Source organism: Lepisosteus oculatus, chromosome 1, assembly GCF_040954835.1.
Source record: "Lepisosteus oculatus isolate fLepOcu1 chromosome 1, fLepOcu1.hap2, whole genome shotgun sequence".
In the NCBI taxonomy this organism is placed as follows: domain Eukaryota; kingdom Metazoa; phylum Chordata; class Actinopteri; order Semionotiformes; family Lepisosteidae; genus Lepisosteus; species Lepisosteus oculatus.
This window is the reverse complement of record NC_090696.1, coordinates 18975319-18994424: the sequence shown is the minus strand read 5'-3', so window position 1 is coordinate 18994424 and position 19106 is coordinate 18975319. Positions and strand designations below refer to the sequence as shown.

Genomic DNA, 19106 nt, shown 5'->3' with positions numbered 1-19106 from the left:
AGCAGTAACCTATCCCAGTACCAACCAGAACCAGACCTGGCTAGCTTTTGTTATCTGATCAGACTTAAAGATGGCAATACTGCCATCATCGCTTCAGACTCCTTCAGTCTTACAAACTAAAAAGTCCATTTTTGCCCTGTCCCAGTAATTTCCATCTGTGTGCTCTGGTTAGCTCTAGTTACAAGTGCTATCTTAGCCTGCTCTGTTCAAGACTGAAAAGATTCAGCTCCTCAGGACAGGACATTCCTTTAAGCCCAGGAATGAGTCTGGTTGCTTTTCTCTGGACTGATTCCAGGGCAGCTACATCTTTTATTTGTAAAGCGGTGACCAAGTTTGTAAACAACACACTAAATAAGGTTGTACTAGGTCATTGTATAATTTTAATACAACATCCCTTAATTTAAATTCCATGCTTTAAACAGTGTATCCAACAATTTGTTTGCCTTATTTATTTATTTCTTGCATAAGTGGCCTCTTAGCTCAGTGTTTCCCCATCTTTATCTGTTTATTTTTCTGCTACCTGCATGCAACACTCTGCACTTGACTATATTAAATCTCATCGAGCAGGTGTTGGCCGGGTTTGTCAAAGTTTGTCAAAATGTTTTCGAATTTCCTGCAGTGTTTCCTCTTCTTCTCTTTTCGGTGAAGTCTGCAGACCCAACCGGTTTCCCAGCTCTGCGCCGCAGGAACGCAAGATTTGTGAAAATCTCACAAGGCTAAATCACACACACGGTTCGAATCCACTGCTGCCCACTGCCAGACAGACTGATCGACAGTCTCTCCAGCTGACTGAGAAAGACCGGGGCAGGCAAAGGTGAAAGAGAGATAGACCGGGGGAGAGGGAGACGGAGAGAGAGAGGGAAAGAGGCTGTTCATTTTGGGATAGCTAAAAGAGGGCCCCAGTTGGAAACAGTATAAACCACAGAATGGTGTGTGCCTGAGGCTGGGGGGGGGGGCTCGGCCGCGGCAGGTTTTAATCAGAAACAAGTCGTCTGTAATGAGATCACTGTTTCCCTCCCTCCAGATTGATGTCATGTGAGTCTGTGTGCTGTGTGCAAGTTTCTGAGAGACACACTGCACACTGACACAGCTCACTGCAAGCTCAAGAACCGAGAGAGAGGAGAGGAGAGGGGGAGAGGAGAGGGGGAGAGGGGAGAGGAGAGGGGGAGAGAGAGGAGAGGGAAGAAGGGGGAAGAGAGGAGAGAAGAGGGGAGAGGAGAGAGGAGAGGGAAGAAGGGGGAAGAGAGAGGAGAGGGGGGAGAATGAAGAGAGGAGAGGGAGAGAGAGGAGGGGAGAGTGGGGAAGAGGGGAGAGGAGAGAGAAGAGAGAGGGGGAGAGAGAGGAGGGGGCGAGAGAGGAGAGGGAAGAGGGAGAAGAGGGGAGAGGAGAGGGAAGAAGGGGGAAGAGAGAGGAGAGGGGGGAGAATGAAGAGAGGAGAGGGAGAGAGAGGAGGGGAGAGTGGGAAAAGAGGGGAGAGAGGAGAGGAGGAGCAGATGGAGGAGTGAAGGGGAAAAGTGCTGAAGGAGAAAAGACAGGCAGAGAGGGAGGGATGAAGAGAGCTGAAAACAGAAAAGTAAACGCAGAGAGGGGGGGGGGCAGCTGTCAGTTTGGGGTATAAAGTTAAACACGGCCGTTTAGCAATGAAGGAAACCATTCATTCAGCCTTATCCCACCTCGTCACAATTTACACATTAATATTCCCGCAGCCGTGAAAAAACAGCCTGGAAAAATACAGAGACACACAGGGCCCAGTGTGAGCACTCTCTCACACAGCAGACTGCTCAAGACAGGAGACAGAAAGAGACAGGGACAGGGAGAGAGACAGGGACAGGGGATGGAGAGAGACAGGGGACAGAGAGAGACAGGGACAGAGTGAGACTGGGACAGGGCCCAGTGAGAGCACTCTCTCTCTCACACAGCAGACTGCTCAAGACAGGGACAGAGAGAGACTGGGACAGTGAGAGAGACAGGGGACAGACAGGGACAGGGAGAGAGACAGGGACAGGGGACGGATAGAGACAGGGGACAGAGAGAGACAGGGACAGAGTGAGACTGGGACAGGGCCCAGTGAGAGCACTCTCTCTCTCACACAGCAGACTGCTCAAGACAGGGACAGAGAGAGACTGGGACAGTGAGAGAGACAGGGGACAGAGAGAGACTGGGACAGGGCACAGTGTGAGCACTCTCTCTCTCACACAGCAGACTGCTCAAGACAGGGACAGGGGACAGAGAGAGACAGGGACAGTGAGAGAGACAGGGGACAGTGAGAGCACTCTCTCTCTCACACAGCAGACTGCTCAAGACGGGGACAGAGAGAGACAGGGACAGAGTGAGACTGGAACATGGGAAAGAGATAGACAGGGACAGGGGACAGATAGAGACAGGGACAAAGAGAGACTGGGACAGGGGACAGAGACAGGAACTGGAATAATGCCAACTCATTGAAGCCCCAGGACTATTCAAGAAACGGCAGCGTGAAGCCCCCCTTCAGTAAGCACACAGCAATCTACCAAGTCTTATCAGACAGCCTCTTCTTGTGTCCCAATTTTCCGTCTGCCACTTTCATCAGAGGTGGGGGCCACAGCGACCCCTTTCTGTAACTTTAAACAGCTCAGTTTGCAGTAGCATTCTGGGTCCAGTGTCAGGCCTGCCACCTGGGAGCTGAACCCACGACCCTCAGACCAGGAGCCCACAAGACTGTTGTGGAGGCTGAGGAGTCTTGCCCCAGTCTCTGGACATTTTGAAATTCCTTGTTTGTTTGTTGTTGATGCAATGCGTGTGCATTGTGCCCTATCAGGGTATGTGTGCACACACACTCTGCCACATGTGTGTCCAAAGAAAAGTGCTCTAGTCTCTATGGCTCTGCTGTATAAAGTTTCCTCAGAACGGGCCATGATGTCATCGCGACCTCAGCCTGAACCCACCTCTTGTCAAACAGCGTGACTCTCTTGCTCGCTCCCGTCACCCTGCTCCCTCGCAGGATCACACTGCTTTACTGGGACTGATAGACCAGTTACAGTGCTGCCAAATGCATGACAACAGCTCACAATTAATCAAGTAGCCCATCCATCCATTTCCTGAACTCTTTTATCCAGTACTGGGTCACCGGAAAGTCAGAGCCTAACCTGGACTTTGGACTGGTGGGAACTGGAGCACCCAGAGCAAACCCACACGAACATGGGGAGAACATGCAAACTCCACGCAGATAGTAGCCCAGGTCTATCCATCTCTACAAGGCAGCAGTGCTAACCACAGCATCACTGTGCCACCCTCTTAATTACAATGACGACGAGTGATTTAATGAATACAACTGTGAAGGAAAACAGAACAGTTAACAGGAGCTTAAAAAAGGATACAGTCACATTTCATGCTGGGTCACAGAGAGAAAATAATATGATCAATTAGTAAACCTACACATTCCTAACAATAAATTAAAAATATTTTACGCCTCCGGACATCTCACAGTCAAACAGACATAGCCTTTGAGTCCTGTATCCCAGTCCACCTCCATTCGCTTTCCTGTCCCTGGAGTATCTCTCTCCCTCGTCCCGCCTGCGTGCTGTCCACCTCCCTCCTCCCTCTCCTCTGTCATCCTGCCACTCCCTCTGGCCTCGTCATGCGCCGTCCAGCTCCCCCAGTTCCGGTCCAGTCCCATCATCCTCCGCGGCCTGCTTCTGAGGACGTCCCCTCAGCTGCCGCGGTGAACGGCAGCGCCAACCTGACAAACGAAGAGGAGCATCTTTAAAGGTCTCGTGGTCACCCAGAGACAGAGCCGGGGTGCAGCGTTAGGACAGGTGTATCGGCAAAGTGATCATTCATTCAGAGTGGCAACAGAGCAAACTGGGGGAGGAGAACTCTGAAGAGAGATTCTGGGATTGATCATATTTCAGCATCTAAACAAAACCCCATTCTGTTGCTCTGTCTCCTTTTCCACAGTGCTGTGCATGAGCATTATTTGCTTTTAACAGGTCTTCCTTCTTCTCTCCTCTTTGTCCACTGTGCTCACTCTTTCACTCCCTGTCCTCCCTCTCTCCCGTCTCTCTCCCTCCATTCCTCCAGACCCTCAGGCCCCCTCCTCCACTCTCTCCCTCTGATTGAGAGACCACAATGGTACCGCAGTGCCAAAACCTGCCAGGTTGTTTCGATTAAGACGGGGGCTTTTTGCAAAACAGAGGGTTTTCAAATCGATCCCAGTTTTAGAAGGAGCGAAGGAGGGATGGCGGTGGTGGTGAAGAGGGGATGGAAAGAGAGGGGGAGAGAAGGAGAAATGCAGATGGGGGGGAGGCGCAGAGAGAGAAGGAGGGAGAGGAGGGACAATGAAGGGGGAAGAGGACAGAGGGAGAGAGAAGGGGAGTAATACCGCGGTGGAAAGGCAGCCTGGTCCACATGTGGAAGTCATTCCCTAATTACTGCGAATCCGGGAGTGCAGGAAGAGGAGGGGGCTCTCTTTCCAACCCCTCCTTCCCTGCAAACAAGACCGGCTTTGTGAGAATGAGGGAGAGACAGACGAGGAATCAGAGTGAGGAGTCTGGATTGCTCACTAGAACAGTAATCCCTGATCTTCCATGTGATTTCTTGCTGTGTTTTACCTCTAGTGTGCTGCATTACAATGGACTGTACTATACAATACTGTACCGGATTATAATTGGCAGTGCTACACTGTATTATACTACATTATAATGTGCAGTTATGTTCTGTACTATACTACACTATAATGGGAAGTGCTGTATTGTACTGTACTGCATTATAATGGTCATTTCTGTACTATACTACACTATACTTCACTGTCCATTATAATGGACAGTGCTGGGCAATACTATACTGTTATCTCTCTTAATCTCTTAGATCTTATCATATTCTGTAATATAATGGACAGTGCTGTACAGTACTATACTGTACTGTATTATAATGGGCAGGGCTGTAATATACTGTACTAAAATGCATTATAATGGGCAGTGGTGTAATATACAGCATTAAAATGGACACTGTTGTGCTATAGTATACTGTACTGCATTAAAATGGTCTCTGCTGTATTATACCATACTGTACTATATTGTACTACACTGTACTTCATCATTCTCTGCTGAACTGCAATACACTATACTTTGCTGCATTATAATGGATTTTGCCATAGTGTTCCATACAATACTACAAAATACTTTACCGTACTACACTGTACAGTGCTGTATTATAATGGCAGTGCTGATCTGTGCTACACTATACTGTACTATAGTTGTACTACACTGTACTGCAGTGTACGTCACTATAATGAACTGTACCACACTGTACTGTACTGTATTGTAATGGACTGTACTGAAGTGTACAACACTACAGTGCACCCTGCTAAACACACTGTACTGTCCCGGTCCGTCCTTCACCTGCTCCCTGTGAGCTCTGCCGCACTGCACTGCACTGTGCACTATACAGTGTGAAGACCTTCCCCTGACCTGTTCCTGGACTGTGGCAGGACCCAATGAAATGATGTCTGTGTGTGAACAATCAGTAGCAGTACCTCCCTGAGCTCTCTGGATTCTTTCCAGGTCTCCCAGCTCTTACAACAACCTGTGTGTGTCAGAGCGTGTTGTGACAGAGCGTGTGGATAATTACAGACTGTGCTGCAGTTTTGTAACCGAACAAGAGATGCTGCCAACAACACACCTGCAAAACACCCCCTGCCCAGGGCACTGCGAGCTCTGTCACACATACACATAGACACATGTGGACACACACACCTACACACATCGCCTATCACCACAAGAATACTGTATACAACTACACACTTACACATGCTCTACATACAATTACACACATACCACACATGCTGTCACCATATGCTTACGCACGTACACACATACACACACATACTCTCACCCACATGCTTTCGCACTCTCACCCACATACCCACACAAACTACATGCTTACACACTAACACACACACATACCCACACATTCTCTCCCCTACATGCTTACACACTCACACACACACACTACATGCTTACACACATACCCACACAAACTTCATGCTTACACACTCACACACACATACCCACACATACTCTCACCCACATACCCACACAAACTTCATGCTTACACACTCACACACACATACCCACACATACTCTCACCCACATACCCACACAAACTTCATGCTTACACACTTACACACATGTACACACACATACACATACCCACATGCTTACACACACTTACACATTTACACACACACCTCTCACACCTGCACACACATATGCACACGTACACAGGCACAGACGCACACCCGCGCACACAAATGTGCGTGTTAACACACAGACATATACACACACTGGTCACTCCCATTCTGGCTTTAAATACCACTCTCTACGCCACTGAAACAAAACCCCACATGGGAATAAAGCAAAAGCCAAACAAACGCTTCTGGAGCTTTTGAGTTTAGCAAAGGGGCCGTTTGGCTACTCATGAAATGTAATTTCCATTATGGGGACATCTGCACTTCCCCCAGTTATCAAGTCTTACTGTGGGGGTGTTGTCTCAAACATGGCCCCCTGCACAATGGCCAAGTCTACCCTAATGGCCTGCACTCCTCTGAAGTCACTCATACACTCTTCAATGTGTCTATATAGTTGGGGCAGAGTGGTGGCTCTGCGCCTGTGGCTGAGAGGTTGCTGGTTCAAATCCCGCAGCTGGCAGAGAAATCCTACTCCATTGGGCTCCTGAGCAAGGCCCTTGACTACAATGGTGCCATACAATGGCTGACCCTGCCCTCTGACCCCAGGCTCTCTCCCTGTCTGTGTGTCTCATGGAGAGCAAGCTGGGGTATGTGAAAAGATAATTCCTAATGCAAGAAATTGTAAAGGGTTAATAAAGTGATGTTATTATTATTATATTGCTGACCCTACATGACCAGGACAGCACTGTTTCCATCCACGTCCACACTGTGATCATGCACCTCTCACCTATCACTCACTCGTGATCCAACAGCGCCTCCTGCTGCTTAACCAGATACGGTTCCTCCCTTGGATTTCAATATCCCAAAAGTGTAGTGTGTCTACGCACACACGCACGGACACACGCCCTCTAGTGGTTTGAAGTGGAGCAGGGTTAAGGCAATCAGTTCGACCTTTCTTTGGCAACAGTGCCGTCTAGCGGTGAAAAGCAGTTCAATTTCTCCCTCTTGGGAAAGTGATCCCTAACAGGCTTAACGGATGAATTTGCACATTCCCTCCCACTAAACATCGTAATGGGTGTGCGATTGCACTGGGGAAACGGTAACGGTAAAAACAACATCTCATTACAAGCTAAAGCTGTGATCCACAACTCAGTAAGACGGTAGTGTTTACATATTGGAATTAAAGATCACAGCACAATATAATATCTCTTACTGTAGACACTTCCAAAGCATATGGCAGAGTTTAGGAATTTTCTATAGGGATGGACACGAACCCACCTTCCAAATCAGGGCGAATATTTTCTCAGTGCTCAGTCCTAACCGGGAGGAATATTATCACAGACGTCTGTCCCAAAAGTGAAAAATATTATCCCAAGGATCTGTCCTAACAAGGGAAATAGTTTGTGTTTGCATTTTAAGAGTTGTTAGTTGCCAAATGTATGCTATTTCAGTTCAGCCATTAACGACTGAATACACACAAAATACTTCTCAATACTATTTTAAAATATATGTAATCATACGCGTACAAGACGAAACCCCAACAACGACGTAGGTCTCTCTTTCTAACCTACTGATCTACTATCCTTGAAACCTTTGTTAATTATTCTTCATGGTGAAAATAATGGGGTCGAAATCCCGGACAATTGTGGAAATTTGGAAATTCCTCCCGGACGGAGTTATAAGGATCAGAGTAGAGAAAATATAATAATAATAATTGCTTACACTTATATAGTGCTTTTCTGGACACTCCACTCAAAGTGCTTTACAGGTAATGGGGATCCCCTCCACCACCACCAATGGGCAGCCCCACCTGGATGATGTGACGGCAGAACGCTCACCACACATCAGTTATCAGTGGGGAGGAGAGCAGAGTAATGAAGCCAATTCATAGATGGGGATTATTAGGAGGCCGTGATTGGTAAGGGCCATTGGGAAATGTGGCCAGGATGCTGGGGTTACACCCACACAATGACCACAGAGAGTCAGGACCTCGGTTTTACGTCTCATCCGAAGGACGGTGCCTGTTTACAGTATTGTGTCCCCGTCACTATACTGGGGCATTAGCTGATGTGTGGTGAGCGTTCTGGCGCACTATGGCTGCCGTCGCATCATCCAGGTGGATGCTGCACATTGGTGGTGGTGGAGGGGAGTCCCCATTACCTGTAAAGTGCTTTGAGTGGAGTGTCCAGAAAAGCGCTACATAAGTGTAAGCAATTATTAATTATTATTATTATTATAATTAGGACCCACATGGACCAACGGGGTGAGCGCCCCCTTCTGGCCGCACTAACACCTCTTCCAGCAGCAACCTTAGTGTTTCCCAGGAGGTCTCCAATCCAGGTACTGACCAGGCTCACACCTGCTTAGCTTCAGTGGGCTGCCAGTTGTGAGTTGCATGGTGATATGGCTGCTGGCCATGGTATATGGTAAACCCCACCCCAATCAGAAGGTGGCCTGTACGGTTGTCGTGTTGTGCAGAACTGAGGACGCACGACGGCGTGAAACGGTGTGTCCTGTCTCTGCGACACGACCAGCTCATTCAGGCGCACTTCGCTCGCGGCTGGAGCGGACAGACCGGGAACTGTCATAATAAGGGAAAGCAAAACCAGTTTCGCAAACACACCGCAAGGGGGAGCCCTCTCCTTCCTCCGGCCCGGCGCTGCGGCCTGCCGGGACGGTGGAGCGGTGGGCGAGGACGCAGCCCCGGACTGGGGGAGTCGGGATTTTAGGGGGACGGTACCTTCCATAAGTATTAAATTCACTATTCATTTTCTTCTCCTTTATTCTGGATGTTTATCCTGCAAGCGGATGTTCCTTCGAGGAATAAAGTTATTATTTTAAGTGGAAACTAGTGGGAATGCGTTTATTTAAAACCGAAAACAGGAGACACTTCTGTACCCAAAGGGTGGTGGGAGTGTGGAACAAGCTGCCCAGCAATGTGGTTGTAGCCCATTGCCTGACTTCTGTCACAGTCACAGCTGGATTAGTCAGGACAGGAGGCACCACTTTACACAAAGGGTGGTGGGAGTGTGGAGCAAGCTGCCCAGCCACGTTGTGGGACCCGCTTTCTTTGAAGAAGAGAACCTCGGATCAATTAAATACAAATACCACAATTAGTTGGTAGATAATTGGGGGTAGATGGGGAAATGGCCTCATTTCACCGGTACACTTTCTTATGCGAAACGCGGATCCTCATATGCAGCAGCTTCTGAAGCGCCGCTCCTCCCTGTCAGACACCTGCAGACCTCCCTCAGCAGTCTGCGCGGTGTCTCGGCATAACCTGCCGCGCCCGCCGTGGGATACTGTATCGACATGCGGTCACAGCGCTACTACTTTCTTTTTCGCTTCTCCGCCGCCATCGCCAACAATTTTTTGTGTGTGTGTGTATCGCCACACAAATAATAAATTAACAGCGGCTTGACCTAGTTTCCTGTTTGCGCTCAGCGGCGGAACAACAGCCGAAAAACGTGACGAGCCCGATTGCGCTGGCTGTCCGCTCTGCTGGCGTGTCTGCACGGCGTGCCCGTGCCCGTGCCCCGCGTACTCTCAGCGTCCTGCCACTTTTCGGTGCTGGGGAGGACGGGGGGGGGGGGGCTTACGGATGCAGAAGGCACGAGAGGAGAGAGAGTGGGGGGGGTGGAGAGGGGCAGCGCGGAGGAGGACAAGTCACGGTGAGCTCCGCCCCTACAGCATGTGCTGTTTTCCTCCCTCCTACCTCCCCCCTCCACCACCACCGCTACCTCCGTCCCGCAGCACACACACTTATTTTCTCACGCGCTCTTACTTTGCATAAAATGTGTGTCAGTAGGCCAGCGCTCCCTGCAGCTCACATGCTCGGCGCACGAGCCGGGGCAGCGGCAGCGCGGGCCAATGTCGAGCCAACACAGCCCACTCGCCTCCGCGCTCCGCCGGCCAATGAGCAGGCGAGAAGTCGGAAAAGAGAGAGAGCAGAGCAGAGGAGGGAGTAAAAAAGATAGATGGTGGAGAGAAATCCCCCCCCCCCCCCCCCACCAGCACATAAAAACAAAAGCAACAGAGTTTGAAGCGACAAGAGGGGAAAAAAACAGGCTTTGAAACCAGTCGGTCACATTTCAGGATTACCTGAAAACGTGCGGGCGCTTTTATTGACATTCAACTCTCAGGCGCGGGGGCTGCCGGGCTGAATTCCTGGAATTCTGCTAAAGCTGGTTCTCCGTTCGCGAGCGAATCACTGGTTTGTCAGGGGTACCTCACACCAACACGGGCGCAGCGAGACTTCAGCAGACAGGAGAGACAGAGCGGTAGGAGAAAAAAAAAGGAGGAGAGAGAGAGAGAGAGGGAGAGTGAGGAGCGAACGAGCTATCAAAGCCTTGTACACCTGCATCCAGAGCGAGGGGTATTCCAGACCCCACATTGCCTTCACCGTCAGCGCGCGCCTCGGCTGTCCATGCCCCGCGCGCAGGTGTGCCCCCGGTGTGCCCTGCCGGAGACCAGCTCTGCCCCCCGGCGATCCGCGTCTGCACGGACAGCAATACAGCCAAGCCGAGCGTGAGAGCAGAGCCAAGCTCCCGACACGCAGAAACATGGACAACAGTCCTGGTAAGCATCTGTCATGATTATTCAGATGTATTTTGCAGTGGCAGCGCTGGTGCAAAATTGTATTTCTCACTTGCTGTTGTTTTTCACCACCTGACCGTATTGCACGTTTTTAAATGAAGTTGGGCGAATGCATATTCGGTCCTGCGTGTCTGTTCTGTGTGTGTATGAAGTGTGTGGATGTACAGTCTAAAGCCTATTCATAGCATGTTTATATTTGCAGTCGAGTCTCTAGACCGTTAGGCTGGCGGGCGGAGTTCCTAACTGCTCATAGGGTCCTAACTGGAACACACGTGTTTTCTAGAACTGCTCGGTGGGGCTGCTTGCAGCCGCCTGGGAGCCCTCCTGTGTTTTTCTCGCTATAGAGCGCAGTCTGGTCGGGTGCTCTGCCGGGTGGGTGTGTGTCGTGTCGTGTCGGGCTAGAGAAGGGCGAGGAAGGGGAAGGTTTTGTTTTACCTGCCTGGCAGCGCTGCTTCCCCGTGGGCATGGGTTCCGTTATCTTACCGACGAGTGTCCGGGTTTCAGAAGGGCTCCGCGGCGTAATAAAGTAAAAGTGCCCCGGACCGGCGAGGCGTGCACGGACAGCACCTATAAATAAGACCGGTACGAGCGAGTTCCCTCTCTCCGGTGTAAAATGTGCGAATGCTGAGGATAGCGCCAAGTATAGCGGCCGATTTAGCCTTTTGGGAACAAAACTGTTTACACCGGTATTGTATTTTTACCCGACGACCAGTCGCATAATATTTCCCCACTGGTCTGCCGCGCACTCTCACCGCGGGGGCGCGCCTGGCCCAGCCACTTCCTGCTTCTCAGCTTGTAAACAAACTCACGTGTACAGCACCGACCTAAAGTGCCCCTTCAGAGAGCGAGGAAGTATCCTCTCGCCAGATCGATGGTTCCCTCCCAGGTACTGTACAGCTCAAGCGCAGGTCGCGAGATTTGGTTTCTTTTCCACAGTTAACTTGTGCCTCTCCCCCACCTCCCCCGCCCGCTCGCAGGATTTTAGGTTGATCACTGAGGTGTTCATTTAAAAGAAGTTTTTCACATGTGAAGAATAGTTGGGCCCCGCTGTCAGGAATCGGTCGTGGTCGTGGAGTTATTTGAACGGCATCCCTCGCCCCCTACCCTCTTCGGTCCCCGCGTTTCCGAAAGGCGCCAGTGGGCTCGTTATTTTGTGAGCTGTCCAGGTCAGGTCAGTGTGTGCCGGTGAACCGCTTAATCGGAGCTAAGTGCTGTTATCTGCCAGGTGCGTCATCCTCCGATCCTGAAGGTGCCGGTGATTCACGTCCCGTCACGCTGCAGTCGGGCACGTTTCCAGGCTCGCTGCGTGTCCCGCCTCACCGCGTCCTTTCTGGGCGTCAGTACCCTCGTGTAGCGCACTGCTTGTAGGGAACAGGTGAGGGTTCATTCAATGCTGAAAGGAAAGGAGACGCTTCTCCGCCTTTCAGGATGGACACCTTTACCCGGTCCTTTGCAAGCCCCCACATGCTGACGCAGCTCCCTGCTCGAACGTCTAGGTGCGGGTGACAGGCGAGACCGCAGCTACACGCTGATCCCTTCGATAGCCCACTCAACAGCAAGAACATCAGCAAGGAAAACCCCGATTCTTGACTGTTGTCATAAAAGCCGAGTGTTTTGTTTTGTTTTTAATCGTGACGGCTATGGGAGCAATACATCGCGCTGAAATAGGTAGTTGATGCGAGGAGCACAACACCATATTGACCAGCGGCTTCAAAGTGGAGGTGACCGCTGTGACGGGGAGTGCTGAGGGATCATGAGCCGCCTGGAGGCTGAGCGCCGGCAGTTCACAGCGAAGAGCTGCCACAGCGCTCAGGACAGGCGCTCGGCTACTCCGGGTCCGAGCGTGAAACGGAGACAGTGACCGATACAAAGAGAGAGCAAAAGTCCAGCGGCGCCTAGTCTTCTCTTTCTGAGGCTGTTAGCTCATCCTGCAGGGTGGTGACGGGGGGGGCGATTGGGCATGATTTCAGAGGTGGGGAGCGGCAGAGCGGAGAGCAGGTGGCTGCCACGCAGGAAAAGACGGCTTTTTTAAGCGGTGCGAATTCCGATTCAGTCACTCTCACGGTGTTTCTATTTAAGACGCACTCCTCTATAAAAGGCAGACCCATCCAGTGAACCCCCCAAGCTCCCCCTCTCTCTCTGAGGGTCGCCCGCTTTCTCCCGCTCACGGCCAAGTCCGTGTCCTTGAGCTGCGCCAGAGCAGAAGGATACGGCGCGACTCCTCGCTGCTTCTCACCTTCTGCGGCTTGTGTGGGATCTAATTACGCACACGTGAGCGCGAGTGTGTCTCTACCACCGCAGCGCGAACTGTGTCACAAAGTACCACTTCAGAGGGCATATTGTCGCACCTTCCAAAAAGACCCAAGTCCGCAGAGTAATTACTGCGCCTCCGCAATCACAGACAGCGCGGTGAACAGCAGGGCGCGCCGTGCCTGCCCGCTGCCCTCTTTAGTTCACGGCTGTGCGCCCTCGCATCCGCGTTATGTGTCGAATCGGGGTTCGTGCAGCCGGTGGGCGCTCGCTCGCTCGCTCGCTGCCCGCCTGACGCGCAGGACCCTGATCGCGCTCCACACTCACTCGTCACGTGGACGCACTGCCTCAGCCGCGTGCTGCGCGTGATTCTCTCTCTCTCTCTCCCCTTCTCTGGATATTCCCATGGGGAGGTGTTTTTTTTCTGTGTGTGTGTGTGATGGGGGGTGGAGGACGGAGATGGGGAGAGCTCTTTTCGGTCAGTAGGTCAGCGATTCTTCGCATCGCTTCCAGTCACATCACGTTTTCCCTGTTGTTTCTGCAAAGCCGCGTTACACGCAGCTGCGCCTGTATCCCTGTTTTTTTCCGTCCGTACAATCTAGCTAAGTGTAGGATATTGCTTTATTAGCCCCACTTTGAGAAATGGGTACCTCGATGTTATTAGTAAATCGCAACATCACCCCCCACACTCCCCCCGCCTCTCTCTGTCGTTCCTGTTTCATTGGCCGGAAACGTGACATCCCTGGCTCGTGGGAGATCAGATCAGCGCGGGTCGTGGCGCGAGGATTCGAAATGTGAGCCTGTCACTCGCGGGCAGCTGGAGACAACGTGAGGCAGAGAAGAGGGCGAGGGAGGAAGGTCGCTGGCGAAGCGTGGGGCGACGCGAAGGCATGGTGTTAGTAGGCTCAGCCTACGGTGAATATCGAAACTAATCTTCTTTCGCTAGCATGCTGATTTTTTCTACGTTCTCGAATTCGAACCTCCATTTGCCAGTGGCGTGCGCGCAGGGGTTCGGAAAGTCGGGAGCCGTTTTATTTCGCGGGGGTCTTCCTCGGCGGCGGTGTCTCGCGGGGGTTTAAGCGCAGAACCTTCTCGATCCCGCGCCCCGGCGAGCTCGCGCCTGACACGCCGCCAGGGTATCTCGGCTTCCGAGTCAGCTGTACCCGAAACGTGCCTCGCGGAGGATCGCCCACTGCGGCTCTTCCAAGAAAAACAACCATTATCCTCTTTAAAAAAAAAAAAAACTCCCTGCTTCTGTGAGAAGGTTGTATCTTCGGCGAGTCCCCTGTTGACGCCCTGTGCGCGGGGATGTTAAATATTTGCACTTCCCCAGCAGATGTTTGGTATAGGAACGGATGTGGAGACCAGTTAGTCTGTATTATTGCTGACTTTAAGGTCGGTGTTATGGCTTCACGTGTACAATTTGTATTTTGATCATTAGGGACGTTTTGTTCCATCTCCTAAACCTTTGTGTTATAAAGACAACAGACACAATTTTTCCAGCTCAACGGAACGCGCAAGAACAAACGCATAGCACAAACCTCTGCGAAATGAATCACGTGCTGGTGGGTTAGTGGGCTTCTGGGAGAACTGGCCCTGGGGGGGAGTGTGTGTGTCTGTGTCGCTGAGTGCACTGCAATGGACTGGCGTCCCATCCAGGGTGTACCCCGCCTCCACCCCTTATTTTCCGGGAGAGGCTCTGGCTCCCCTGTGACCCTGAAATGCATGAAGGGGTTAGAAAATGTTCTTCAGGACTCGTGCCTTTGTATGCGGGTTGTAATCAGTCACTGTGCACACTGTCTGCCTGGCTTTCTGCTTTCTGCTGGGTCTCCCACACCCACAGTGCTCACCCAGCCACCCGCAGTGCTCAGCACGTGCTGTGCAGTTGGCCCAGGCAGTGGGGGGCTCACAGGGTAACAGGGGCGCAGCCTGACAGATGCTCCACATGTTCCACATGCTTTGAGCTCCATCTCTCCGTGACCCAGGGCTTTCCTGGGAGAAGATCCAGATGTGAATGTGCTAATCTGCCCCATCCTAGGTCTGCTACTGTTGCTTAGAGGTATGGAGACTTCTGAGAGACACCAAAGGGAGGTGTTTCGCCAGCACACAGGCGAAAAGCACAAGGTGCCCTTTTCTTTCATGTCTCACGGAAAGTCCACGCGTGTGCCCGTGCGCGCGCGCCTGTGTGTGTGCGTGAAGAATCCGCGAGCCCTCCCCGCCCGCTTGAAAGCAATGAAGGAGCGCGAGGGGCCGGGTGAAATAAACCTGAACTGCACACGTCAAGCAGACGGAAAGGAGGTGAAGAGGAAGGCGAGGCGAGGAAGGAGGGAGCTGTGCCGGCAGAGGCTGAGGCTGTGGGAGCCGGTAATTAGGCAGTGATTGCTGTAATTAAAGTGGAGGGTTCGTCATGCTGCTGTGGTTCAGCACGTCGCATAATTAGGTCTTCTCAGATTCATATTGTGACATTGGCCTACTTTCCTACATTGTGTTTTTTTTTTGTGCAAAGAATGTAAAAAATTGAGGCCGGAAAGAGGAACAGTTTCTGTAGCGAGACCCACTTGCTGTTCTGACCTGCTTTCTGTCTGTTCACAGCGGTCTGTGGAAAGTGTTTGCAGGGCTGCCCTTTCTTCTGTTGGCTTGGGCATACCTCCTCACTCCATCCGTCGCTCAGGCAGCGTCTTTTATCCTGGAAAGGCATAATCAATCAAACTGTTTGTGTTGGATAGGGAGCTGGAGGCCGGTGTGAACCTATTTCAAGGACAATTAGGATAGGAAGCACAATGGCCCCGATATTCTTAAACCTCTCCTTTAAAGCTTTACACCTTTGCCCAGCTGTCAGTAGACAAATATATTTCTAAATCTCTCCATTCATTTACAGATTTCTGGTTTCCAGGCTCCCCCTAGTATTAATTTCCCAGATTTCTGTCCCTTCATCCCCCTATTCACACCCCTACCTACTCTCCTGTCATCTTTCACTTCTCCTTACCCACCCCCCTGCCCCCAATTTCTGCACTCGCCCACTGAGCCCTACACACCTGAAGGGGGGGGGGGCTGCACCTGAGGCGACGTTTGCTCTGCTTTTTCCATCGTATTTTTTTTTTTGCACGGCTCAGCCCCATCCTGTCGCTGACCAGTCGGACATTTTTGCTCCCTGTCTTCCGCTCCGGCGATGCCTTTCTTGCCGTCGTGGCCCCCCCCACTTACAATGACACAATGCAGGAGAAAGGTCACAGGACGAAGACCGGCATCGGAACGTGCTCCCATGTGCCAGGGCAGAGGCCAAGAGACATGGTCAAGCAGGGAGGCTGCAGAGGCTCCTGTCCCAGCCAGCGGACGGGCGTGGGGTGTCATTTGCCTGCCAAGTGCTCACGTTTCTCAGCCTCCCGCTGCGCTGTGGGGGGATAAGCTCTTGCATGGGCACGCTGAGCCTGCGGTGATCCGCCGGGATGCTTTTCCCTGACCTCAATCTTACGGGCCGGTGTCTGTGAGTGTGTGAGCCCCTGCTTGACAGCCCTGCACTGCGCTTACTGGGCTAATCTAGACTTTCAACACATTGCGTGGGACATGTGCATCCTGAGGCAGGGAAACTACCTAATGCTGTGCTTTGTTTCGCCCTGGAGAGCCATTTACACTGCAGGGAATACAAGGGCACAAGCGCAGTGCCCCACCTGGGATTCGAACCCGCGACCTTTCCGTTCAGGAGCGTGCAGCTGTGACCATTATTTCAATACCGCGTCCCAGACACAGGACAGTCTGCTGCTGTTCTCTCTTCTCGGAGTGGCACAGCTGTAGTGCTCGAGTTCTTAGATAAATATATCTGGATGTATCATTACACATAGCCAGCCTTTCCTTAAATTGATCCTTATCTTTCCATCTGGGATTCTAAGAACGGTAAACTGGAGCGGGGCTAGACCGCTTCCTGGGATATGAAGTTGCCAGCTTACTAGAGGCGTGGGTGTTGGAGGGAGGCCAGAAAGTGGGAGAATTTCACATGGCACTCCGACCCGCGGAGGGTGGTACGGGGGTGGTGGGCAGGTGGCTCCCTGGCAGGAACACAGGTGATACAGTCTTCGAAAACAGCCCAGCGACACGTGCTTGGCAGAGCAAGAAAAACACAACAAGGCCAAAAAAAAAAAATGGAGCATGTGCACAGTGCAAAAACAAGCGTGCAAAAATAGTGTTGAGCTGTTTGCCGTCTCGGATTCCCTCCCACCTTGAACCCAGCAAGGGTGCAGCCTTGTCCCAATGTGCCAGTGCACCACAGTTAGTCTGCTTGTTTTTGTTTTTTATTCTCACGGCTTTTCCAAGCGTGCTTTGAACCGAGAGCTCCTTTCCTAGAGCCCCAGTGCAGCTGGGATTTTATAGATCACCCTGAAATCACCAGTTTTCTGAAGAACAGGAACAATTCCATCTTGGCTGCTGAATCAGCTGATCTGTTGAGTGAAGCTGGTTTAAAATCTTTGGTAATTAAACTACTTAATGCAGCCCCTTGTAGCTCTCATGGACCAAGACATCTGGCCATTTCTGACTTACTGAACTGGTCAACATGCTACATTCATCAAGACGTTTACAAACTGAGGGTGCATGGGAGACCTATCGCACTTGCAGAAGACCTAACTTCATCCTGTCCTGGATGGGTCGTGTCCATGTCATGGCTTAGCCAGGCTTTCCTGGCCTCACTCTGATTTCACTGCAGTTCCCTACCCTTTGCCTGTGACTTTACTGTGGTACACTACAGTGAGGCTTTGTAAGGCTGTGACTTTACTGTGGTACACTACAGTGAGGCTTTGCAAGGCTGTGACTTTACTGTGGTACACTACAGTGAGGCTTTCCAAGGCTGTGACTTTACTGTGGTACACTACAGTGAGGCTTTCCAAGGCTGTGACCTTACTGTGGTACACTACAGTGAGGCTTTGTAAGGCTGTGACCTTACTGTGGTACGCTACAGTGAGGCTTTGCAAGGCTGTGACTTTACTGTGGTACACTACAGTGAGACTTTCCAAGGCTGTGACTTTACTGTGATACACTACAGTGAGGCTTTGCAAGACTGTTAATGGACTGGATTTATTGGACTCACTTCACTATAGCTGGTTGAACAACATTTGGTTTGACTGTTTTTTACCACTTCAGAGCAGTAAGAAGATGTTAAGTTATTAATAAATATATTATTTTAGATGACAGTTTTATCCAAGGCATTTTGCACTTTCTCTCTTGCTCCCACGCCTGTTGTTGCAGCAGAGTCGACCAGTTCTGCATGAAAAGACAGCGCTGACCCCCTGCACACACGCACACCCTCCAGATCCCACTGAAGCCTGCTTGCCGTTAATTAGTTTGCTGTTGCTAGGGCTCGCCGAACAGCGCAGGAGACAGATGAGCGTCGCGTCGCAGAGAGAGCAGCAGAAATCCAGAGCGCACAGCCCGGGGATCTGCTCACATTCCAGCGCCGACCGTGTACAGAATGTACCCAAGCAACCTCGCAGCTGCCCCACCGGAGAGTGGAAGCAGTCGAAAAACAGATTTCTTTTTTGCAAAAGCCCAGCTGTGACCGTGGCACATTCCTAGATTGTTAGTGGGAGTGCTTGGTTAGAAAAACAAAGAGGGAACTCATTTCTTGTTAGTAGGAGAGTAATGAAAACGACGACTGCATTCTCTCTCTCTCTCTCGGTACGTGCGTGTGTGGTTTATAATCAGACGAAGGAGATGTTTCTTGAATTGAATGCGGAGAACACCGGGGAGGAAACACAGCGTGGTCACTACGGCGCGTGACCTGCTTTTGCGAAAAGCGCCTCTTCTGGGGCTCTTGCGGGGGGAGTTTCTCGTGGCCTGGAGATGGGGGAGCTCGGCGGCGCTTGGGCGGGCTGGACACTGAAGAGGGCAGTGCCCTCTAAACGGGGCCGGTTGGCCCTGGCTGGTTTTCCTGGTTCACCCACGATTTCTTGTACCTTCCACGTTCCACGTGTTCGCTCTGTCTGTCAAGCAGCACCACACCACTGAAGCACGGGCCACCAGGCTTAAGAACAGCTTCTACTCCACTGCAGTGCACATCCCTGACACTGACACCATCCCTGCACTGCGCAGTACCCCTGAACTCATC

At 51.4% G+C, this 19106-nt stretch overlaps 1 protein-coding gene and 1 long non-coding RNA gene across 3 annotated transcripts in view; one reads left to right on the top strand and one right to left on the bottom strand.

Annotated features, from left to right (window-relative positions):
* Window positions 1-357: 357 nt before the first annotated feature.
* Window positions 358-11808, bottom strand: LOC138236682 (uncharacterized). Its single transcript, XR_011188800.1, has 3 exons — window positions 11198-11808; window positions 10268-10420; window positions 358-3718 (listed from the first exon to the last, which is right to left on the bottom strand). It is a non-coding gene; the product is annotated as an uncharacterized lncRNA (long non-coding RNA).
* The window catches only part of nr1d4a (nuclear receptor subfamily 1, group D, member 4a), a 23411-nt gene continuing 14718 nt past the window's right edge, over window positions 10414-19106 (top strand). Inside the window, exon 1 of one of the 2 annotated variants that reach the window (XM_069186806.1) lies at window positions 10414-10744. In XM_069186806.1, the coding sequence (XP_069042907.1) occupies window positions 10729-10744 (16 nt within the window). In that variant the 5' untranslated portion in view covers window positions 10414-10728. Of the gene's footprint in view, window positions 10745-13803; window positions 13928-19106 lie in introns of those variants that run through there. The other variant, XM_069186812.1, reaches the window with a different exon arrangement.